General features: G+C 38.0%; 1 protein-coding gene across 1 annotated transcript in view; it reads left to right on the top strand.

Annotated features, from left to right (window-relative positions):
- Nucleotides 1-321: 321 nt before the first annotated feature.
- The window catches only part of GABRA4 (gamma-aminobutyric acid type A receptor subunit alpha4), a 106423-nt gene continuing 81184 nt past the window's right edge, over nt 322-25560 (top strand). The window contains exons 1-3 of the mRNA XM_043970628.1: nt 322-766; nt 1229-1347; nt 24874-24941. Of these exons, the coding sequence (XP_043826563.1) occupies nt 681-766; nt 1229-1347; nt 24874-24941 (273 nt within the window). The 5' untranslated portion in view covers nt 322-680. The remainder of the gene's footprint in view (nt 767-1228; nt 1348-24873; nt 24942-25560) is intronic.

The following is a 25560-nucleotide window of genomic DNA, read 5'->3' as shown; positions in this document are numbered from 1 at the left end:
TACCAGGAGTTGGCTAGCCCTTCTCCCCAAATCCTTGAAGGTGGTAGATTCGTAGTTTCTGCCCCTAAACCATCTCCGTGGATTTGGTTCTTTGGGGATAAAGCGGAGGAGGGGGAAGAAGAAGGACCCCGCCCCCCCCGCCCCCCTTTCCTTGCCCTGAGAAAAAAAGAGGAGTCGTCAAACACCCTATATTTCATTGGCAAAATCAAAATCCATCTCTGGGGGAAGAGGATTAATGGAGGTGGGGGTGGGGGCGGGGTGGGGTTGGGATTAAAGAAGGAGCTTGGAATAGGGGGTGGGGTGGAGAATGTTCCTCTTTTTCCTCCCCGGGAGTTGAAGGTTCAGACAAACTTGCGCAGCCTGGACTGTAGGGGGAAGGAGTGGGAGGGGTGCCGAGGTGGGCACCTACCTCTCTACATTTAAGCTTTTCCTAGAAAAGGCTAGCGATTAAAATCAGGTCCTGCCTTCCCCTCCCACCCGCACCCCAACCCCCCACCGCACACACACTTGCTCATCCTGTGATGAGCGCTCTGGGTGAGTGTGTCAGAGTGTGAGTGTGAGCGCGAGTGTGCGTGTGTGCCCGCGCGGTTGCCAACCGCTGTGTGATCTCTCCGCTCCCTGGACTAGGCATTTGCGAGACGAAAGACGTGAACAGGCTTAAAGTATGGCATGTTGCAAAGATGGTTTCTACCAAGAAGGAGCCAGGAACCACGATGTCCTCCGGGGTCAGTTTTACCCTCTTGCACTTCCTGTGCCTGGCGGCTTGGTGAGTACTCCCCAGAGGCCTTGGGTATGTGGGGTACAGGGTGGCCCAAGTGGCCTACTAGCCAGCCCCCTCCTGCGCCCCGGCTAGTTCCCAGGGCACCCACTCTGGGCTTTGGACTCTGGCTGAACCGAGGCTTTCTTGGGACCTGGTAAAGGGGAGAGCAGAAAGGGGATAGGGAGAAAAGAGCCTGTGTGCATATGTGTGCTTTTGTGGTGGGTAGGGGGAGAAGAAGGGAGAGGAAGTGTGCCTCCTTTGACCATTCCTTTTTTTTTTCCTCCATCCCTCCCTCAATCAGTTCACCTCCTCCCCACTCACTCCTCCCCCCACCCCATCCTCTTCCAATGATGCTTCAGGTGGAGTGCTTTGACCCTTGAAAATCAAGTCAATATTCCCTGTATCTTTCATTTATGATTTTCTGTATTTCATACATTTTTGTTGTTTTTTGTTGATTTTGTGGTGCAGTTTAAACGAACCCCCAGGAGATATCAAAAAGGAGGAGAAATTACGTCCAGAGAATTTCACCCACATCCTGGACAGTTTACTCGATGGTTATGACAACAGACTGCGTCCTGGATTTGGGGGTATGAATGATTTCAAACACGCAAGTGTGTCCTGTCCCTCCTGTCTGTCACTCTCTTCGTCTGCCTGTCTGTCTGTCTTTGGGGATATCAATAGGTACGCTTCTTATGCCAATATAAATCTGTCTCTGTCCCTGTCCCTGTCTCTGGCTCAGTCTCTGTCTCTTAAGTTTCAGTCTCTCTATGATAATTATGATATAAATACCACCCCCACCCTTTCTTGCCCTCTCCCACCTCACTTCTCTCTAGTTGCTTTTTCTTTCTTTCATAGCACCCAGGATCTCTTAGGCTATGTGGGTGAGAGACTAGGGAATTTAAAAAAAAAAAAAAAGGAGGAGGAAGAAGAAGAAGAGTGTCACAGTATCTCAGTTCTGATACACTAAAGTAAAGAGTTTGGAGTTACTCCCTGTCTGAGACTGAATGAGGACACATATTCCTATACCTGAACACTTTGGATGTTTCATGCAAACTTCACCTGTTGTCCTTCCACTAGAACATAATAAGTAGGTGTGTTAACACATGGTCAGCAAGGGAGGGAAGCACAAGAACTTGTTCTTTTTAGTGCTTCAGTTAGTTTGGTGGTTTCTATTTTCTTAGTGTATTTGATTCTCCTCTATGGTTTTGGGAATCTTTTAGGCTCCATCATTAATACATCCACCAAATATTTATTGAGCACTTAAGATGTGCAATGCACTTTGCTAGGTTCCATGCAAGATATGAAGTTGACTAAAACAGTTTCCCTGCTTTCAAGGACTTTACAATCTATTAGAAAAATGTCTTGATTCGAGCATTTCACATTAAGTGCTTTAAATATTTAGAGTAAGGAGAGAATACATCCACATAGGATGATCAAAGAGGTTATTATGGAAGAACTATAGAATCTCAGCATTGAGATGTATTTCAGAAACCACTTTATTTAACCCATACCTAAGCAAGAATCACCACTATAATATACTCAACAAATGGTCACCTAGCCTTTTCTGGAAGTCATTTCATGAGAAGAGATCATTGAGTTGTCTCATTTAATTTCTGTTTAACTCTAATTGTAAGGAAATTCTTTCTTATATAAAACTTAAAATTGCATTTTTAAACTTCTACCCATTGTTCCTAATTCTGTTCTCCAGAGCCAGGCAGCATGTCTAATTCTATTTCTATATGATAGGCTTTCAAATATTGGGGATAGCTATCATTTCCTATGAGGGTTTTTTTTTTTCCTGTAAGCTAAACTCCCTCAATTCTTTCAACTGATCCAAACAGTTTTATATTAAGGACCTTTACAATCCTAGTTACGTTACTCTGGATGCTCCATAACTTATTTCTCCTAAATGTAGTCTCTAGAACTGAACACAGTATTCTAGGTGGGGTTTGATCAGGTCAGACTATAGTGCTTCTGTAATGTCATCTAAAAGCACATTAGCCTTGTTGGCTGTCTTATCATGCTGTTGGCTCATATTAAAGTTGTAGTTCGCTAAAATCCCTAGAACATTTTCATAAGAATTGGAATGTAAACACCTTTTATTTGTGACATTGATTTTTTGAACCTAAGGTGACACTTTACATTTTCCCCCTTTTAGGAAATGGGTTGAAACACAGAGCTCATGATGCAGAGTAGTATGAAATAATAATGCTGGAAAAGTAGGTTGAAGGTGGCATTTGAGATCGGCTTTAACAGTAAAATTTTGAGAGTTGAAACCTAGAAAGAGAACAATGAGAGGAAAGGTGGTCCTAGGCAGTGAAAATTAACAATAGCAAGGGTCAGAGAGTGATCTATATTGGTTAGAACTTTAATTCATGTTTATGCATATTTGGGAGATAAAGTTGGAAAGGCAGGATGGGATTAGGAGTTTGAACCTCCCTCTCATAGGCAACCAGGAACCACTGAACATTATTTACAAAGTTTTTCTTTTTTCCTCTCATTCCATCAAGTCCAAAGATTATTAACCTCATTAAAGCCCACGTGAAAGTGTTTATCATAGAATCATGATTCTAGTGCTAGAATGTTGTTTGTCCTTTGATCTAGAAGAGGACCATGACATTGGGGTGATGTCATGACTTTCAGCGAATTGGATTTAAGTGAGGGAGACCTGTTCAAGGATATCAACCTAAGGCTCTCCTCTGGAGCCATCTGGGTCCAGTGGCAAGATATAGATCAGGATGATTGGAGATGGCTCCAGATATTTAATACAATTGGAGTTAAGTAACTTGCCTAGGGTCACACAGGTAGTAAGTATCTGAGGTGAGATTTGAATTCAGGTCCTCCCAACTTCAGGGGGAGTGCTCTATCCACTGAACCACATAGCTGCCCCTAGTGCTATAATAGGCCTAAGAAATCATATAGTCCCTGTTGAAAAGTCATCAAAAGTGAAATTTGAACCCAGGTCCTCTGCTCTAGAGCCAGTGCTGTTTTCTTAACCCAGATGATTTCTACCAGTTAGTTCTCCTAGGGAAACAAAGAAACAAAAACAAGTGTATTTGAGAGCTATGACTTTTCAACAGGGATATGTTTCCTTGAACAGTGAGTACCTTGGTTTTATGTACAATCACAGAACGTTGGAGTGGGAAGGAGCCTTTGAAATAATCTCTTACAACCCCCTCATTTTATAAATGAAGAAACTGCAATCCTTAGAGTTGAAATGACACCCCAAATGCCATGTAGGTAAAGTAGCATAGTTAGGATTTGAGGGCAGCCACTCAAACTCAAGTTCTGTGCTCTTTCTGCCAAACCACAATGAAAAATTGGTAATTAATTAGGAACATATTTTTTAAAAATAATCTGATCACTTAAGTTACTGAGTAATTCTAATGTCAGTGCAAAAATAGCATGCAGGGAAAATCAGGATACAATTTGGTCATTTTAGATGATTATGTCAATAAAGAAGGGTTGTATTTGGCAATATTTTAAATATGAATTTAAAGAGAATAAAGCAATTATGATTAAATTACATGTATGGTTTCAATGTTGGTTAGGGTCCACCTTACATCATCAGTGAGATTATGAAACTGAGGAATAGTGACTGAAAGTATTGCATTTTTATTGTTAAGTGATCACAAGTAAAATATTAATATCTCTTCAGCTGACTGCTGATAAACTTGGCTATATTTATTTATCATTGGTTTAGACATTATATACAACATATATTGCAAGTGTGTGTGTGTTTGTGTTTGTGTGTTGTTGTTGTTGTTGTTTGACCTTCGTTCCTGAAGAGGACCATGACATCAGGGTGACTTGAAGTAGGCGTGGGAGAGGAACCTAATATTGAGTTCACAGTCATTTTACTTCAGACTCCTCCCTTTCAAGTCAGTAAACTGTTAGTAATAATTCAAATAAGCAATGAGCTTTGAGACTCTCCTTAAATTGTTCTGGGGATTGAAAATGTGGCTAACTGCAATACTGTTGTAATTCTAAAGTTTATATTTAGTTACCTTAATTTGTCATTGTTGACTTTGATTTAATATAGTCTAGCTTCCATACTTTCAAAACTATGCAGGATAGAACTTCCTTCTCATTACTGAGAATATCAGCAGTTGATTAATCATTAAAATATTTACTATACAAATCAAAATTTCCTCTTAGTCTCCTGGTCTACGCTAATAAATATTTATTGCATTAAAGTGATTCATAATTTGAAAGTGAGCCGCCCATCGCTATATGGAGAGTACTCCAAATGTCAGACAATAATAATTCATGCCAAAAGAAAACATAGGCACTTTCATGATGTTAATGTTGTATGTCCCTAAAAAATCAAGAGAAAATTCAGTATTAAAGTCAAGTTTGTTTCCTTCTCTGAAACACACTACCTTAGGGGAAGTTTGGGCTTTTTTAAGGTGAAATAGAAAATACTTGGCTTTGGATGATACACAAAAAAGCCATAAGGAAAGATTTACTTGCTGGTTCTGCTGACTCTAAGAGATAAATCATTTTTATGTCTTTGCTTAAACATTTTATTATGTTCTTTTTAAAATAAAAGTTAAAATGGAAGATTAATCAGTCAGCAAGCATTTAATTTGGATCTTGGTTGACAGCTTGCTCATTAGACTAGGCAGGGGTTTGAATAGATTTGGAACTTAAATAGACTGGTTTTTGTTTATGGAGGATAAAGGAAATGGGATGGTGGTTTGTTTGGTTGTTTGTTTTTACCACCACCTTCTTCCTGCCTTACCCTATAACCTTCCATATTTCCACTTTTCTCTACTTAACCCAATCATTTTTAGAACAATAAAGTATTGGGGTGGGAGAGGAAATTATTAAAAAAAAATAAAAACAAAAACCCCTCAGAAGGATACATGGGAGGAGCCTTGGTGAGTATTCCTAACAGGTTTTCATCTGTTCCACAGTTGAATAAAATTAAAGCCTTCTAAAAAGATATTTAAGAGCAGCTTTACCTTATTCCACCTATACCACAAGCCCTGATTTAGAAACTACTTGTGTGCCTGAAGGAAGCTTGGCTTGTAATTATCCAATCACTTACTGGATGATACAGTAAATGAAATACAACCTAAAATATCTGGATCTTGTGGGACCAGATGTGACTAGGATATAGGAAATCGTTCAGAATGTTATTGTGGAAAGAATGTTGGCTCTAATAGTAGGGGCCCTAGATTCAAATCTCCTCTCTGCTCCTTATTTTGTGATCTGAGCCAATTTACTTTCCCTCTTGGGGCCTCAGCTTCATCTCTAAAATGAGGGTGTTGTTCCAGATGACCCTTAAGGTCTCATTCGGTTCCGATTCCATGATTTCATTGCCCTGGACAATCTACTACAACTCTTTTGAGTTAGGGAAGGAAATGCCAAGGGTCATGTTTTCAAGCAGTTATTGGAAAGTGTTTTAGATTCTAGATAAACTCCTGGAGAAGGGGGGTGAAAATTTAACTTCACATTAATTTGAAGGCTGTTTATATGTATTGCCAAACCCATTTGAACAAACCTTATTGTTACTGATTTAAGTTGTCCATTTAAAATGGCAAAAAACTCACATTTCATTAAAATGAATTGTGATGTATGTGTGAGATACAGTTGCTCAGTTCTGTAAAATTAAAAGATTCAGTAACAAACCACAAAATTTCAGAAATGTGAAGCTTTATGGTATTATTTTTCAAGTCCATCAAAATCTTAGCTCCCATGTATTCTCCATCCCTTGTCCAAAGAAACTTGAAACTACACACAATTCAGTTGAGAAACATAATTATTTCAGTATTTAGAATGTTATTTATAATAATATTATTATTTATATAGTACTTTAAGGCACTTTACAAATATTAGCTCATTTTATCCTCATTAAATGAGGTAGGTGTGGTTATTATCTCCATTTTACAGATGAGAAAAGTGCAGTAAACAGAGATTAAGTGACTTGCCCAGGGTGACACAGGTATTTAGCATCTGAGGCTGGATTTTAACTCTGGTCTTTCTGACTCCAGGTCCAATTCTCTATAACCTCCACCTTTTAGCCCTCTGTGTAGGGGTGTGTGTGTGTGTGTGTGTGTGTGTATATATATATATATATACACACACACATATATATATATATATATATATATATATGTATGTATGTATGTATGTATGTATGCAGGGCAATGAGGCTTAAGTGACTTGCCCAGGATCACACAGCTAGCAAGTGCCAGGTATCTGAGGTTGAATTTGAATATTTGTATTCAGGTCCTCCTGAATCCAGTGTTTGTGCTTTATCCACTGCATCATCTAGCTGCCCCCATGGATGTATAATTTTTAAAGCTTCAATATTTATTTCCTTCTGAATATTGTAGATGTTTATTATTCTGGGTTTTTAAAAATACTTGGACCAGGTAATACCCTGTCTAATATTGGTACATTTAGATACATTTAAAATTTTCAATATTTTGTAAACTAATCTATGGGTTAAAGGTATGTTTCATATATTTTCTATCATGGAATTATCCTAGAAAAGGTGGTTAAATGGTATTAATAGTTTTGTTATTAGACACTTTTACTAAATGAGATACTTTCTTACTGGGCCCATTAGAATCTTCAATCTGAATTCATGTGCCATTAAACCTAATGGTGCTTTTATTTGTTTTAGAGGGTTTGACAATTTAAAGAGAATTTGTGTTCCTAAGGAATAAAAAGAGTGAATTTATTACTGAGTTATCTAATCTCACATTCTAACTAATCCTGATACCCTGAAAAATGTTACATTTACATACAAGAACTCCTGAAAAAAATATTTGTTCACTTTGGTGGGATCCTACCCCAATATACCTCATACTGGAGGATTGTAAACTGTATGCTCATTTGCAACTAAAAATAGTTAAAGAACACTTTTTGATTTTTGTTGGTCTACCTAGGAGTTCACTGTTTAAATTAGTACTAATAGATGAACCTCTTGATTGTAGGGCTACTTAAGCTTGATGGCCAAAAGATTTTTGAGACAAAGCTAAGTGTCTAGGTCCCCTGATTGGGAAAGAGAGTTTAGAGGGGCCTGGAAAGGGAGCATGTGCTTTCTGAATTTCTTCATATTTTAAATTAGGAACAAGTTTTGGACCAGCATTCGTTGTAGTTTGTAATATCAGTTACAAACAGAACTCTGTCCTTCAGTTTGCAGTGATAAGGATATCAGACACTGAGCTTGGGAAAGACCCTCAGAAAGACAACTTTTTGCCAGTTCTAAGAAGCAAGGTGAAATAGCAAGTTGTCAATTCTGAGAAATGGACACATTGTTATTGTTTATACAAGTGGTACAAAACAAATAGAAATGGATGGGCAGCATATTGATTTAGAAAACCACAAATTAACACTACTTATGCTGTATTATATTTTTATTTATTTTGTTAAACATTTCCCCATTACATTTTAATCTGACCCACTCAGGGAGCAGGCCTCCTTGAGTTTGACACCTATGGCTTACTGTTCATATTCACCTGTAAGTTTACAGGTTTCTATTTACTCTTGTATTTATAATTATTTGCTCTTGGGAGTAATCCTCCTTACCCTCACCCCCCCTTTTTAATAGTTAATATGGTAAAATGGAAAGAGCAATGTCTTATGCAGTCAAAAAACATGGGTTCAATCTGAATTCTCCCAATTGTTTGTTACATGACTGACTAAGTTACTGAATATCTCTGGGCCTATGAGAGAGGACACACTTACAACTTGTTATTCACCATTACATCAAACTAATCACTCTTCCTTATTTCACTGAATACATTTGGAAAGCTGAGGAATCTGGGAGAAGAATAATTGTTGTATAGGGCAGTACAAGTTCCACTTCATCAAGAATTCTTTTCCTTCCAATGCTGACGTCATGGAAAGGGAAATTCCACTCTACATGATTGCATGACAGATGGAGGTTTCTAGCATGAAAGACTCCAGGAAAGGATGATGGTTCTAGGCAGGGAAAAAGGGTATGATTAGGTGAGAGAAAGGCTATCTGAGAAAGACTGGAAGTGGAAAAATAAGAGTCCTTTCAGGACTACTGCATACAGACCCCAATATATTTTTACCCAGTTTCAGAATGAGAACATTGCTTCTTTTTAGGAGATGTGCTTTCCTGAAGCTATATGATGGAAAGAAGGCTATTTTTATGCCCCAGTACAGAAAATTGTGGAAATTGCATTAAGTGTCAGCTTTTATTGATCGTATTCAATGTCCCTACTTTCTCCATTTCAAAAATGAGAGTCCTGGAAGATCTTAAACAGTAAACATAGAATGACATAGTGTTAAGGACCATTGCATGATTAATATTCTTTCAATCCATTTATTCAACACAATTAAGTGGTTATTGTGTTTAAGGCACTGTGCCAAACCACTTTTGGAGGCTTAAAGTAAAAGGCATGGTCCCTTTTCTTAAAGAATTTATAACTTAGTAGGAGAATATTATTCTTAGCTCTTTTGGGACAGTGGATTAATTCATAACTTTTGTCTATTGGAGGAAATGTAGCATGATGAATTCTTTTCTGAGGTTAGAGTCAGAAAGACATGAAATAAAAATATACCTCTGACAATGGTGTGTGGGGGGCAGCAAGGTGGCACAGTGGATAAAGCACTGGCTCTGGATTCAGGAGGACCTGAGTTGAAATCTGGCCTCAGACACTTGACACTTGCTAGCTGTGTGACCCTGGGCAAGTCACTTAACCCTCATTGCACCACAAAAAAACAAGCAAACAATAAGACAATGGTGTGTGACACATTCCAAAATTCTCTTAACCTTTTTACGATTCAGGTAATTCTTTAGAATTGATGTGTTATAGGTAGTTCAAAGTGTCTATTGGCCAAATAATTTTCTACATTAATAGAATAATATATCTTGTATATATTACAAAATTTAAAACTATAAATATATGAGTTACTATTTCTATTATAATTCATACTTAATATTGTTATAAATAAAATGATCTGATGATAATAAAATCATTTTAGAATTCTAGAAGGAATGAAAAGTTTGAGAAAAATTTGATATATATCATCAGACTTAATTAGAAATTCCCATGCTTCCTTGAAATGTTTAATGGATAATAAAGTCATAGAATATTTGAGCTGGAAGAAGCCTATGAGCTTTCTGCTCATAGGTCCAAGCTATCATTTATTGGGGGCAGGGGAGGCAGAAGAGAGGGTAGAGTTGGGGAAACTTCAGTCCCTTTCCCCTACAAACACACATATACTTGATCTGCCCCACCCTGATTCATGTTTGCTTAGAATTACATGAAAACAGGGGGGTAGCTAGGTGGCGCAGTGTATAAAGCACCGGCCCTGGATTCAGGAGTACCTGAGTTCAAATCTGGCCTCAGACACTTAACACTTATTAGCTGTGTGACCCTGGGCAAGTCACTTAACCCCCATTGCCCCGCCAAAAAAAAAAAAAAAAGAATTACATGAAAACAAAAAACTCCATGAGACAGCAAATTTATATATATATATATGTAACATATATATTTCTCTCCTTAGCCACAGAAGCAACAAAAATCTCCGCCTCATAAGAAAGTCAATTGCTACAGATTTATTTGTGTGTGTATCTTTACGTGAGCAAATTTTTAATATTAAGAAAATTTCATTTAAAAAAATGAAGAACTCAGTACATTCTGGAGGCTAATCTGAATCAGAGGTGGACATAACTAAATCTTTCTGAGCTTCACTTTGGTTTATATTGAAGCAATTACTGCTGAAAAATGTTGTTTAGACTAGATTCAGAATTCAGTAGGAGGAGTTACTGATGTAGCTCAATGACTCAATTGCTTTAGCTTCATTTGTACCCCTAGTTATGTAAGTTAAGCTTTTATGTAGGGGAGACATTACACAAGGGAGACTCAACCATAGCACTTTCCCTCTTGGCATTTAAAGTTGGGGATTGTACTTGATTATGGTATTTAAAAAAAAATAGTGCATTTATAGTCTATTTTGATGTTTGTATTTCCCCTACTTAGTAGGACACCCCAAGTCTGCATCAAAAGACAGTCTTTTTCCCACGTGTGTTTGTGTGTACGGGCATGTGTGTGTGTGTTTGATTTCAGGACTATTTCAATTTACACGAGACCTGTGGGCAGCTAAGTTTCTCATGAAGATCAGAATTCTCCTTTTCTGTTTGGATTATAAGGTCTTTAAGTAGCTTAAAAGTTGGGCTTTCAAAGCATTGTCTTTGATAACTCGTAAAATCAATAGTTATAAGCCTCCAAGACCAGATTTGTATAAGTGACCCACTGAAAGCACTCCTACCTTAGGTGGAAGGAAAGGAGAAAGTTTTCTTCCTAGAAAATGACACAGTAACATGTGGGGTCTCTCATGTCAGTTTTGTGGAGGTGGTTGTCACCACAGCATACTGCTGAGTCATACTAAAACTCCTAGATCCTAAAATAATAGATCTAGGGCAGGAAGAGAGGCCATTTAGTCCAATTTCTTCATTTTACAGTTGAAAAAATTGAAGCACAGGGAAATTAAGTGACTTGCCCAAGGTCATGCAGAAAGTGTTTTTTAGACATGCGTACTTGTACAGTTGACTTTGAATCTAAATATGAAAGTTTATGTGAAATTTCATTCTTCATATTTATATCTTTAGAAATGAGCACAGTGCCTGTCACATAGTAGGCATTTATTTAACAAATACTTTTTGATAGAAAGATTGATTCATCGTTCCAATGCTCTTTCTCACCAAGATTTTTTTGGATCCCAACCTTGCTATAAATGAAATTAGCTATTTCTCCCAACTTTATGACACCTGCAAATTTGATGAGGATGCCATCTATGCTTTTATCTAAATCATGAATACAATTTTAAATAGCTAAGGGCCAAGCACAGATCCCTGGGGGATTCCATTGAAATTCTCCAGCCATGTTGACTCCAAACCATTAATAACTCTTTGACTCTAGCCCTGCAACCAGTTCTGAATTGGTAAAATCATGTAATCGTCTAGTAATCTAGTATGTAGAGAAGTAATCATCTCTATATACCAGCTAATGAATTAATTCAGAACATAAAATTCCCTGGTCACTTGATAGTTGCAACCATATATTTCATTTTGTATACAAAATTGACTTAATGTCTTGGTGTCAATACACATCAAGATCCCCAGACTGATTCAGTAATGCTCAGATAGCTACATAAAGCCTTTGGAATGAATTCTATGTGGCTAAACATAGCTTTTTGTCACTTAACATGACTCAGCTAGCAACACAAAGCATGAAGGCTTGGTTTTATACTGTGCTTATTACATATCTCATTATTTAGATCCAATGAGAAATATTTGTAAAGTGCTTAGCACAGGCCTAGCACACAGTAGGTGCTTATTCTCTTTCCCTTCCTCCTGCCTCAAGAGGCAGCTTCATGTAACACTAGGAGTATGGCCTAAGGAGTCAGAACACCTCTGTTCTGTTCCTAATTCTTCTGCATGCTTTATGTGTGACCTTGGACAAATTGTTTGACATCTCTAAGTCTTAGTTTCCTTTCTGGTAAAACAGAATAAAACAACTTCCCTTGCCTATCTAAATCAACTTCAACAGGGTCATTGGGAGGATCATGTGAGATATGTAGGTGGAAATGTTTTGAAAATGCTAAAGTTTAATACAAATAAAAGGTATGGTTATATCATCATTTAGGCATATTCTCTTGTCTCTAGCCTGGTTTTCTAAAGGAGCAGGTTATGATATTTTGGTCTCAGTCTTGATTCAAGCTGCTAGACTGTATTTGAAGTGATCTTTAGGTCACATTTGATTCCCTTTTGAAAGTCAGTCATTTTGAAGAGAGAAAGACTCTTTTCAATATCAAGACTGTTGTGAAGCTAGAGGCCTGTGTGGGAGTATACAGGAAGTCTGGAAAGGGGAGAGGTTGCAACTAAAGGCCAAAATTGGTAAATTGAGTGATACCAAAGGCCTTTTAACCTACTTTTTTTGTTTTACTGATGCTTTTTACTTTTTTGATCTATCATTATCGACAACAAACATTTTTCCCCCAGTTACATGTAAGGGTAGTTTTCAACATTCATTTTCATAAGATTTAGAGTTCCAAATTTTTCTCCCTCCTTTCCTCTCTTTCCTCCCCCTCCACAACACCACAATCAGGTTATTTATGTACATTCCACAAGTGCTCTTTTTATCAGTTCTTTCTATGGGGGTGGATAGTAAACTTCCTCATTAGACCCTTGGGATTGTCTTGGATCATTTGCATTGGTGAGTTAAGTCATTCACAATTGCTCATTGAACAGTACTGCTGTCACTATGTACAATGTCCTCCCAGCTCTGCTCACTTCACTATACATCAGATCATGAGTCTTTCTAGGTTTTTTCTGGGATCATCCTGTTTGTCATTTCCTATAGCACAAGACCATTCCACCACAATCATATACCATAGCTTCAGCTGTCATTCCTCAGTTAATGGACATTCCCTTGATTCTCAATTCTTAGCCACCACAAAGAGTTGCTATAAATATTTTTTCTATGAAATTTCCCCCTTTTTCATGATAACTATTGTTAACTGTTTCCCTTCCATCCTATTCCTTTCTCCATGATATTTATTCTATTATAATTCTTCTTTCATCCTATCCCTCTTCAAAAGGGATTTGCTTCTGTCTGTCCCCTCCCCCAATCTGCCCTCCCTTCTTTTGCCTCTCTCTCTTTATCCCCTTTCCCTCCTGTTTTCCTGCAGGGTTAGAGAGATTACTCCACCCAATTCAGTGTGTATGTTATTCCCATCTTGAGCCAATTCTAATGAGATTGAGGTCTTTGAGCCAATTCTGATGAGTGCTAGGCTCATTTACTGCCCAGATTAAATAGATTACTCCACCCAGTTGGGTGTATGTGTTAGTTTCCCCTTGAGGCAACTCTGATGAGTTTAAGGTCTTTGAGCCTCTTCTGATGAGTATAAAATTAATTTACTGCCCTGATCCTCTCCCATCTCTTCCCCCACTCCATAAGCCTTTTCCTGTTTCTTTCATGTAGGATTTCACCTCTGCCCTTCCCCCTCCCCTAGTGCATTCCCCTCACCCCTCAATTTAACCTGAAAGATGTCATCATGGGGCAGCTAGGTGACAGAGTGGACAAAGCATCCACCCTGGACCCAGGTTGATCCCAGCCAAAACCCGTCCTCAGACACAAGAGAGTCACCCACTGCACAACCCCAGGTATGTCCCCCAACTCCAATATTTTATGGTTCTCTAGAGTCTTGTATTTGAAAGTCAAATTTGCCATTCAGTTCAGGTCTTTACATCATGAATACCTGAAAGTCTTCTTTTTCATTAAAGTCCCATTTTTTCCTCTGAAAGATTATGCTGAGTTTTGCTGGGTAGGTGATTCTTGGTTGTAATCCTAATTCCTTTGCCTTCTGGAATATCATATTCCATGCCCTCCGGTCCTTTAATGTAGCAGCTGCTAGATCTTGTGCTATTCTGACTGGGGCTCCACAGTATTTGGATTCTTACTTTTGGGCAGCTTGCAATATTTTTTCCTTGACCTGAGAGCTCTGGAATTTGGCTATAATATTCCTAGGAGTTTTCCTTTTGGGATCTCTTTCTGGAGGTGATTGGTGGATTCTTTCAATTTCTATTTTAGCTTCTTCTTCTAGAATTTCAGGGCAGTTTTCCCTGACAAATTTTTGGAGGGTGATGTCTAAGCTATTTTCTTGATCATGGTTTTTCAGATAGACCAATAATTTTCAAATGATCTCTCCTGGACCTATTTTCCAGATCAGCAATTTTTCCCAGAAGATATTTCACATTGCCCTCTATTTTAAAATTCATTTGGATTTGCTTTATTGTGTCTTGGTTTCTCATAAAGTCACTGGCTTCCATTTGTTCCATCCTAATACTTAGGCAATGATATTCATCAGAGAGCTTTTCAAGCTGTTGACTTTTTTCTCATGTCTTTCCTACATCACCCCCATTTCTCTTTTCATTTTTTCCTCTACCTCTCTAACTTTATCTTCAAAGTCCTTTTTGAGTACCTCTGTGGCCTGAGATCAATTCATATTTTTCTTGGAAGCTTTAGCTATAGGGGCCCTGATATTCACTTCTTCCTCTGAGGGTGCACCTCGATCTTCCTTGTCACTAAAGAAACTTTCTATGGTCCTCACCTTTCTCTGTCTGCTCATTTTGCCTTTCATTTACTTGGCTTTTAGCTCCTTAAAGTGCAGCACTGTTTCCAGGCTGAAGTATCCCAAGGTTCAGAAGTCCTAGGTGGTATGATTTAAGGAGGATCAGGGGGCAGCTTGGTGGCACAGTGGATGGAGCACTGGCCCTGGATTCAGGAGGACCTGAGTTCAGGTCCAGCCTCAGGCACTTAACACTTACTGGCTGTGTGGCCCTGGGCAAGTCACTTAACCCTAATTGCCTCCCCCTCCCCCCCCCAAAAAAAAAGGAGGAGCAGGTTCTTCACTCACCTGGCCTGTTCTCTGGTCCATAGATGACCCCAGACCAACTTGCTAATCAACCAGCTTTGTGTGATGTGGCTGTCAGCTCCACCTTGGCCACTGCTTTTTAAGTCTACCTCCTGGTTCCCAGCAGGGGTGGAAAACCCAAGTTCTGCCTCAGCTTCAGCATAGACCTCTGTAGTCCCACCCCCCCTGCCAAGTGCTCAGCCCTCTTATCAGACTGTGAGTTTAGTTCCAGATGACACTGGCCCTTCAGCTGATTCAGAGGCTCTGGGGGTCTCCTTCTCTGGTGAAGCCTTCCTGGGACTGGATCTGTGTCAGGGTGACTCTGGGGTTGGGCTCCTCTCCTGTCTTAGCACAGCAGCTCCCTCCTTCTGACCTTCCAAACCGTTCTTGGTTAGAAGATGATTTCAGCACATTCTTCTGTGGATTTTGCTGCTCCAGGCATTGTCCTATGGCATTATTTGGATGCTTTTTGGAGTGATCTTGTCATGAGTTCGAGAGCTCACTGCCTTTCCTCTGCCATCTTGGTTCCACCCTGGAAGTCGATTAACCTGCTTTTGAAGTTGAAAAACCTGATGTTTCTTAAGGAAATAGGAATTTTGTATTGATGTTTATTTGCCATATTTTCATAGTTATGTGTTTACTATAGGTAAGGGATGTGAGAAAGTTGCTTTGTTATTTTAGGAACTTTTCTATGAAGAGGAAAACACTGATAGTTATCTGGTAATAAAGATGTGGGGATCCTTGACAAATTGTGTAGCTAATTAGAACATTCATGTACTTTATAGCTTGAATAAGTTATGTATGAAACATGATGAATTTTCCTTTTTTTGAATCTCAATTTTATTTGCAAATGTTACCCCCTGCCTTGACTTCCTAGAAGCTATTTCTTATAACAAAGAATTTTAAAAGAAGAGGAAAGAAAATAAAAGAAAGCAGTTCAGTAAAATAATAAAGCTGGCTTTTAAATAGCACTTTAAAGATATGATTTCATTTTGTCCTAATGATAGTCCTGGGAGATAGTCTTCTTTCCTTTTTACAGATGAAGAAATTGAGGCAGGCAGAGATTAAGTGACTTGCACAGGGTCACAAAGCTAATAAGTACCTGAAGTAAGAGTTGAAATTAGGTCTTCCTGACCACAAGTCCAGGACTAGATCCCCTCTATCACCTACTGCTTAGAACTAAACATCCCATCGATTTGGTCTGATATATAGAATATTCACACTCATAATCTCCTACCTCTGCAAAGAAGGTAGAGAAATGCATTTTCTCTTCTTTACTGTTGAGTTTGATTATGATAATCACACAGTCCCTCCTATCCATCTGCCCGCACCCCTCCCTTTTTGGTTCCACTTTATACATTTACTTTGTTGGTTTTTTTTGTTTGTTTCTTTTTGTTTTTGTTTTTTTTGGCAGGGCAATGAGGGATAAGTGACTTGCCCAAGGTCACACAGCTAGTAAGTGTCAAGTGTCTGAGGTCTGATTTGAACTCAGGTCCTCCTGAATCCAGGGCCAGTGCTTTATCCACTGCGCCACCTAGCTGCCCCCTATACATTTACTTTGTAGTAGTCATTGCATATTTTATTTTCCTGGTTCTTACTTTGCTTTGTATCCTTTAATACAAATCTTCTTATGCCTCTTATTGTTGAATGGATGGATGAGTAAAGCATTCATTAAATGCTTCCTATATGTGAAGCCTTCTTCTAAACATAGGGGATACCCATACTAAAGCAAAGTATGCTTTGCCTCAAGGTACACACATTCTAATGAGGGAATTTACACATTTGGAGGGTTTCAGCTGCCAGTCAGTTGGTAAGGTCCTGTGTACCTGAGGGTGCAGCAGCAAAGCAGATGGTAATGTCTCTTTTAAAATGTCATTTTCTCTGATGAAGATCATAGCAGTTCATGATGTTATCTGTTTGCCAGTTCCAAGGACTTTGGTGGCAAGAATAATCTTTTCTGGGTCCTTAGTAGCAGGAGCTGTGGGACCTAGGGTTTACCTTCCTGCTTCTGGGGTACATCTTCCACCTCCTTGGGTATATCACCCCACTCCTGGGGTACCTCTGCCAGTCCCAGGGGTGCATCCTCCAGCTCAGCACCTGGAATTCATCCTCAGACTCCAGGGGTACCCTCAAAATCCCAGGTGTGTATCCCCCAAACCCAAGACTACATCCCCCAACTCCTATGCTCCCAATGTTATGACCCCCTCTTCCTTCAGAAGCTCCTAGAAACATTATTTCTTCTCTACTAACCAATTGAAAAGTTTTTTCTCCTCCCCTACCAAGTTGATTTTTATTTACATTATATCATTTCCCCAAAGGTAAGTTTTGTTGTTTGTTGTTTTTTGTTTTCGTACAGGGATTGGCACTCTGTCCTCAAAGTTCATTAAACGGATTTCTGCCTTGTTTACACTGAATGGAAAAAAAAAATCACAGAATGACGGCCAAAGAGTGTGGAGATATTTCTGTTCCCAAGCTCTTGGGTTCAGGGTTCTGGGCTGTTGTCTCCATCTGTGTCTGAGGGGAGATGGTGATCAAAGTGATGGGGGTGGACTGACTTGACTGGCCCATGCTGCCTCCTGTTTCACACTCTATGTGCCTTGTTGCTATATTCTTTACACTTGCTTATTTTGTAGTGCAGTAAAACTTCATATTAATTCATGGGAGTTTAATTAGCCATTCCCAATTAATGAGCACTTGCATTGTTCATAGTTCTTTGCTAGTACCACAAATGCTGCGATAAAGATTTTGGTGTTTATTGGATCTTTTTGTATGTGTGTGTTTTTTAAACAATCTTTGATCTCCTTGGACTATGTGTCCAGCAGTGGACATTTTAGTTATTTTCTTAACATTAATACTTTCTAGAATGGCTCAATCAATTTCCAATCCTACCAACATTGTATTTGTGTTCTTGTCTTTTCACAACCCCCTCACCATTTATTCCTAGCTGCTGTTATCTTTGACGATTTGCTGAGTGGGAGATGAAAACTCAGATTAAAAACTAAACAAAACAAAACAAAAAACAAAAAGCAATTATTTGGAACAACTTTTCATGTGGTTGTATAAAGTTTGTGATTCTGCTTTGAGACTATTTGTTTATATTCTTTCACTAGTTATTCATTGAGGAATGTTTTTTTAAAAAAAAATCATATTTGTGTTAGTTCCCTATAGATAGATATATATCTTGGAGTTTGGATATTAATATACAGATACATTGATTATCAATCTCTTGTCAAAAATATTGGATGCAAAGAATTTCCCTCAAATGAATTTTACCTTCTTACCATAACTTTTCATATTAATTTTTATGCAAAATCTTTTCAATTTCACATAATTAAAATTACCTTTTTATTTCTTTTGAGGTAAACTTGATCTTTTATTTGTTTAAGAAGTCTCCCTCTATGCCTAATTGTAAATTGTGCCTGCTCTGGCTCTTTCTTATATTTTTAGTGGTGTGGCATTTAACATTCAGATTGTGGTATAACTATATATGGCATCAGGTGCTTATCTAAACCTAATTTGTGCCAAATTACTTAATAGTTATTCCACTGGTACTTTTTCAAATAGGGAGCTATTTCCTAAGTAATTTATTCCCTGGTTTAGCAAACCTAGCTTGTTATTGAGTTAAATTATTTCTGATTCCTCTTTATATACTGTGTTCCACTGATTTACTATCTTACTCAATACCAAGGAGTTTTGATGATAACTGATTTATGGTATAATTTGAGGTCTGGAAGAGCTATTTTCTCCTCATTGCTACATCTTTGATTATTTTCATTGCGAATCTAGATCTTTTGTCCTTCCAAATTAATTTTGTTACTTTAACTCTATAAAGTATTCTCTTGGTGTTTAAGTGGTATGGCATTAAATTTGTAAATTAATTTAGGATCATCATTTTTATTATGTTGGCATGGCCCAGACATGAACAATGACTCCAATCAATCAGACATTTATTCACATGCCAAGGCCTCTGCTAAGTGCTGTTATTTGAATTATTTTTAAAATGCCTTTAATGAATTCTATATGTCTTCTATACAATCCTTGAGTGTACCTTGCTAGATTGACTCCTTAATGTTTTTGTGCATTTTGTAGTTTTTTTGAAACATGACAAAAAATAAGAAGTTTTATAGTTTTTTCTTTATGTAACTATGTCTGCTGCACTGTATATGTTGAATAGCTTGCTTAACTTATACAATTTCCTCATGTGTAGAAACTAAAGAATTCCTGTGGGATACTTATGTAGGAGGGAAGTGCCTTGGGGAGACTGGAATATGAGTAGACATTCCATTACTAGTTGTAGGTGGCTAATCACTTAGTGCAGAGGAGGCTCTTTGTTTGGCTGTAGAAACACTCAAAGAGGCCTGTTGGCTTCAGTCACCTCCTCATTGCCTCTCTGCTTCATTCAGTAATTCTTTAAGTCATAATATCTTTTGAGAATTGATTCTCCAAGGGAAAAGTTCTTAGGGCTTTCTTCACTTTTCAGGCCATACAGTCCAAGAACTGGTCTCTGGTCTTTGGCCTCTGCATTTTTTTCCATTCTAGGTAAAAAGAGTAGACCCTCTATGACTTTTTTAGTTTCAAAATTTCAGAGGGCAACTGAGCACCCCAGTGTTCCAGAGCACAGAAGGCCTTCAGTGTTACAGAGCTGGTTTTGCAGATATTCCAACATTGATGCTTCAAGGAACAAGGAAAGACCTTCTAGACTTAACCCAAATCTGGACATGAATTTTATAGGAACAATAACATGTAGGGAATGAGCTAAGGTAACTCTACATCTCCTGCTCTCCTCCAGAGAAGAGGTGGCACAGGGGAGAACATACTCCTGAGATATTGGGGCAAATGTATGTATTTTGTTCTTGCTGTACCTTGATTAAGTAGTTAAATGTCCCCTAACAATGAGAGAAACAGAGCTGAGAAAGACTAAAGCCATCACCGGAGGAGACACAATTTTCCCGTCCTTCCCCCCCAAAAAAACAAACAAGCAAAAACAAACCTTCAGGATATCCTAGAATTCTTAGGAGCAAATGTAGCCAGCTTGGCTCTGGGAGAGATGGCCAGAGCACACACAATACTTTTATCTTGAGTGTTTCTTCTTCACTCAATTTTGTTTTCAAATTGGAATGACATCAATATGAACTTTTCTCCATTGCTAGGAAAAATACCCCCCCCCCCAGATCTTTTTAGTTATAATAGCAAGTAATCTTATACTAGATGACACATTTTAGGTGCATAATAAATACTTCTTTATTTGACCTTTTTCATCATATGTAACCACTGGCCTATAAACATTTTCATCTTAGAAATTACTTCCTTCAAGTAACATTAAAATAATTCATCCTAAAAATTTGTTCATATTCTAGTAAAAGATAGATTAGTGGACTACTTGATCTTATTTTCCCCTTTCCTCATTTCTCAGCAAAGACTGTGATAAATGCTCTTGCATAATATTTGTGGACAAAGAGAGAAAATGTGAATTACTTGACAGTAGCCTTGGTTGGATTTGGAACTTTGAGAGTGTAACATGGAGTAATATCTCTAGGAAGATTTCCAAAGCATCTTTTCTTGGCCCAACTGTTCAACTGTTTTCCCCCCTATGACTTGTATGAAGGCACAAATAGCATGCTTATCAGCTTTGTAGATAAATTAAGGCTTTGAAGGATAGCTCATCTGTTGTATGAAAGTAAAAATGACTTGACAGTGCATTGCCTATGGAGTGAGTGGAGTGGGGTGAATGAGAATAAAGAATGGAGAATGACCCCAAGGATGTAAGCCTAGGTGTCTGAGAAGATGGTGCTACTCTTGGTAGCAATAATGAAGCTCAGAATGGAATGGGGTTTGGAGGGAAATAATGAGTTCTGTTTTTGGAATGTTGATTTTAAGATGTCTATGGCAATTCAGGCTTAAGATATATGAGGCAGTTAGAGATATATGACTGTAACTCAAGAGAGAGTCTGGTTCTGGATATATAGATTTGGGAATTATCCGTATGGAGTTTACAAGTGAACCCATGGGAGCTGATGGGATCACCAAATGAGAGAATCAGGATCCAAAAGACTCCTGACAGGATAGGCTACTGGGCAAAAAACAGTAAAATAAAATTTAATTGTGATGAAAATAAAACCCTATTCTCATAAGTACCATGTACAGTTGGTGTGGCTAGGCAACAGTTCATTAGAAAAACATCTAGGGATTTGTAATGGATTAGAAACTCCATATCATTCAGTACTCTGATTACTCTGATGTAGCAGCTGAAAAGGCTAATGAAGACGTAGGCTTCCTTGAGTTATAGTGTTAAGAATAAGGGAAAAGGGGGGCAGCTAGGTGGTGCAGTGGATAGAGCACCGGCCCTGGAGTCAGGAGGACCTGAGTTCAAATCAGGTCTCAGATACTTAACACTTACTAGCTGTGTGACCCTGGGCAAGTCACTTAACCCTCATTGCCTCATCAACAAACAAACAAACAAGAATAAGGGAAAAGGATAGTTCTGCTCAATTATGATTTGGTCAGACCACATTTGGAATATTTGTTTTCCATTCTGGATGCTACTTTTGAGAAAGGATATTGGTAAGCTGGAAAATCTCCAGAGAAAGTAGGTCAGGCTGATAAAAGATTTCAAAACCATGTCATTTAAGGATCAATTGAAGGAATTTTGAATATTTAGTCTGGAGAAGAAAAGACTCAAGTGAGACATGATTGTTGTCTTCAAGTTTTTGAGAGACTGTCATTTGAGAGAGGGATGAACCAGTGGTAATGGGGTGAAGTTGCAGACCAAATTTGTATTTGATGTAAAGAAAACCCTAATAAATTACAGGTAACCAAAAGTAGAATGCACTGCCTTAGGGCCTAATGTCTTTTTCCTTGTCTCTGGTCTTCTAGCTAAGTTGGGTGATTATTTGTAGAGGGGATTGTCATTTAGATATATATTGGTTTACGTGACTTGTGTGATATTTTCCAAGTCTGAGATTCTGTTATTCTTACAGATTTCGTACTGTGCCATGGAGTCGAACTAAGATTCTGTAATTCTGTGATTATTTACTGGTTCTGTAGAGTCCAATTGTGTAATGATAACTTACAGTTTCATAATGGTTTAAGCTTTGAAAAACTGTTTCTGTTTTGGAAGGAAAGTCCATTCATTCTTTGAGTTTAATTTCTATAATTTCTAAAGGTCTTCTCAAGTTAAAGTTCCCAATGGGAAAGCTATGTATTTATGTGTATATATAGTATGTGTAAACATGTAAGTATGCATATGCATACACATGTATATGTATACACACATACATATATATGAAAAATATATTCTCTATAAAACTTTCGAATGACAAGCTATTTTCTTAATTCTTTCCAAAAGTGGCTTAATAATTAAGAACAATATCCTTTCCCTTAACCTTTCCTTTCTAGCAGTACTGTTTTCCACTTCTTAGAGATCTCTCTCTATCTCTATATATGCATATCTATCCATCTGTCTGTCTATCTATCTATCATGGAGTAAAGCTTAAAGACATTATACAACACATAACACTCTTAGACTTCCTTGGTATAAGTCTAGTGAGTGACTTGTTTTTAACTAAATTTAAAAATCCCTTTATAAAGTGCAAACTCTATTTGAAGGACTATACTGGAAACAAATGTAACTAAAATAAAGAGGACATGGTCTTGACCTCAAGTAGTTTATAGTCTTACAGAGAGTATCCATGGGTCATTTCATAAGGAGCTATTTTTTCTGCTATGAGGGTCCTGCAGTGCTTCTGTTCCTGAAAGCTACAGATCAGTAAGGAATGGGATGGCTATGACTTCCTAGTATGCCCTTTTCTGAAATCTATACAACAAGTTCTCTGGTCCCCTCCCCATACTTTCATGAAGCTCTACTGCTTTGGATATCCAAGAATGGAAAGGGCTACGTCAAGACAGTGCCTTCTCATTTGAGGTTTTCATATGAAGGCTAGATGACAACATATAGGGGATATTACAAATGAAATTTTAGGTCACCTATGGGCTACTGATGGCATATGAAGTCTCTTCTAGGTTTGGTATTCATTGATTCTCATAGTATTATCATTTAAAAAATTCTAGAATGATGATTATCTTTTTAAAACTTAATGGCCACATTCCCGTGGCCCATCTACATAGGTATGCGTGTTACCAGCTGAGGATTTCTTTTCACATCTGGTAGAAACACTGAATTTCAGAGGTGGAAATGATCTAAAAGGCGAAATTCCTAGTCCAACCTGTACCTGGCAAAGAATACAATTTAGAACTTTTATAAATGATTGCCTGAGCCCCAGGGACAAGAGCTTATTCAGTCTTCTGTAAAAGACCCTAATTGGGGAAGAACTTATTACCTTCTCAGGCAGTCCAATCTTTTGGATAGCTCTGCTTGTCAGGAGGTTTTCCTTTACTTTAAGCTGAAATTTGTCTCTGAAACTAATACCCATTTCTGCTAGTTCTGATCTCTAATGAGCAAAACAAGTAAATTCTCTTTTCCAGAAAGTAGCCCTTCAAAAATGTGAAAACAACTATCAGGTCCCCCTAAGTCATTTCTTTAAATAGCTAGTACTTATATAGTGCTTTAAAATATGACAAATAATTTCTGCACATTATCTTATTTGTTCCTTATATTAACACTCTCAAGGAGGTGCAATCATTATCCCCATTTTACATGTTAGAAAACTGAATCAATCCAAGAGAGACTAACTGTCTTGCTGATGGTAATATGGCTAGTGACTCTGTGTGGTAAGATTCAAATTCGTGTCTTCTTGACTCTTACTTAAGTTCCTTGCTATATCCATTGTTCCTCTTCTCTAAGTTATGCATCCCCAGTTATTTCAACTGATCCCCATATTTCAAGAATTTCCTATTGTACTGAGAAATTTAATAATATTCATATTTCCGAGAAGATATATGACTTCTGGGAGCTGTTATGGATTTCTTTCCCCTTCCACATTAGCAAGTTCCAGGTTAACCACCCTTTAATGATTTACCTCCTTGATCTCGGTTTATTGAAGATCTCTCAAAAGCATTTCGTCTTCACCATGGAGCTCCAAGGTCAGAGGCTCTTTTGAAATCATGGGATAATTGCTGTCTATCAGGACACACAAGCCTTTCATTTAATGTCAGGTTAACCTGGGAGACCTTAATTAACATAGCAACTGTTATAGACCACATGTATTTGCAGAAACAAACTTACTAAGGTAGTGTTAACCCTGAGCTATTTGTGGCTCTTTCTTTCTTTGAGAGATGTTCAGAATGGCATCGCCATTTCTGGGGTTCTATTAGTTTACATTCTTGAGAGAACTTGTGAAGTAGTGGAAAGAAGACTGGATATTGAAAAGGAAGATTTGGGTTCAAATATTTTGTGTGACCATGGGCATTTCACATGACTAACGTCTAAGCCTCGGTTTCCCCATCTGTAAAATGAGGAGGTTGGCCTGAATGATCTTTGAGGGTTCTTTTATCTCTAGATTCTCTGATCTAGGACACCAATAGTTTTGTTGGTAACCAACTGGGATTTAAGTTCTGGCTTTAATTGACTCTCATTGCCTGCATATGTGTGTATTTGTAAAAACCGTGTCTACTTTTTAGTGATCTCCTAGAAACTTTAAGGCAATAATTACAAAAACCTATGTGTATTTTTTATTACTTCCTCTCACCCAGTTATCCTGTAAAATTAATGATTATTTTTTCACACTCATCTATTTCCTATCTACTAGGTCCTGTTACAGAAGTGAAAACTGACATATATGTCACCAGCTTCGGGCCTGTTTCTGATGTGGAAATGGTAGGTGTTGGAGAAATTTAAAATAGCTTTCTGTAGTTAGGAGAAACCATGCACAACAGAAGGAAATAGATGTTTATTTCACTGTCAATCAGGAGAGTAAGAGCAGCTCTGTTTCTAGTGTGAGTAATTAGACCCATACATTTGTCAAGAGGAGGTCACAGAATTTGCATTTCAACCCTAACATTTGAGTACATTTTTGCCTGGATTTATTTTCTACAAAAGGAAAGAACTTTATTGTTACTACTCCCCATACGACAGTCTTATCAGTTGATTTTTTTCCCTGTGAAAACCACTGAGATGGAGAAAATTAGAGATTATAACAGCTGAAATTATTTCTGGCACAAAACTATCTCACAGTCCTGAGGGGCCATATTTTAGCATTTCATTTTGGTCCAGTTGTATGTTTTTTCCCCTTAATGCTTGAAGAGCTCAGTACACCAAACTCTGGTAGATGTTGGAATGAATTCATCTATTTTAGTGTGTGCTCTTAAGGTTACATAAAGATCTTTAGCTTGCCCAGTGGATAGTTGGTGGTACCTTTAAATCAGGTACACGTGATTTAAAGTCCTTGAATACCTCCTTTTCTAATTTTAATTAATTTTTTGGGTATAAAACTGTT

This window comes from Dromiciops gliroides, chromosome 6, assembly GCF_019393635.1.
Source record: "Dromiciops gliroides isolate mDroGli1 chromosome 6, mDroGli1.pri, whole genome shotgun sequence".
Lineage (NCBI taxonomy): Eukaryota > Metazoa > Chordata > Mammalia > Microbiotheria > Microbiotheriidae > Dromiciops > Dromiciops gliroides.
The sequence above is the reverse complement of the archived record's forward strand: the minus strand, read 5'-3'. Positions and strand labels throughout refer to the sequence as shown.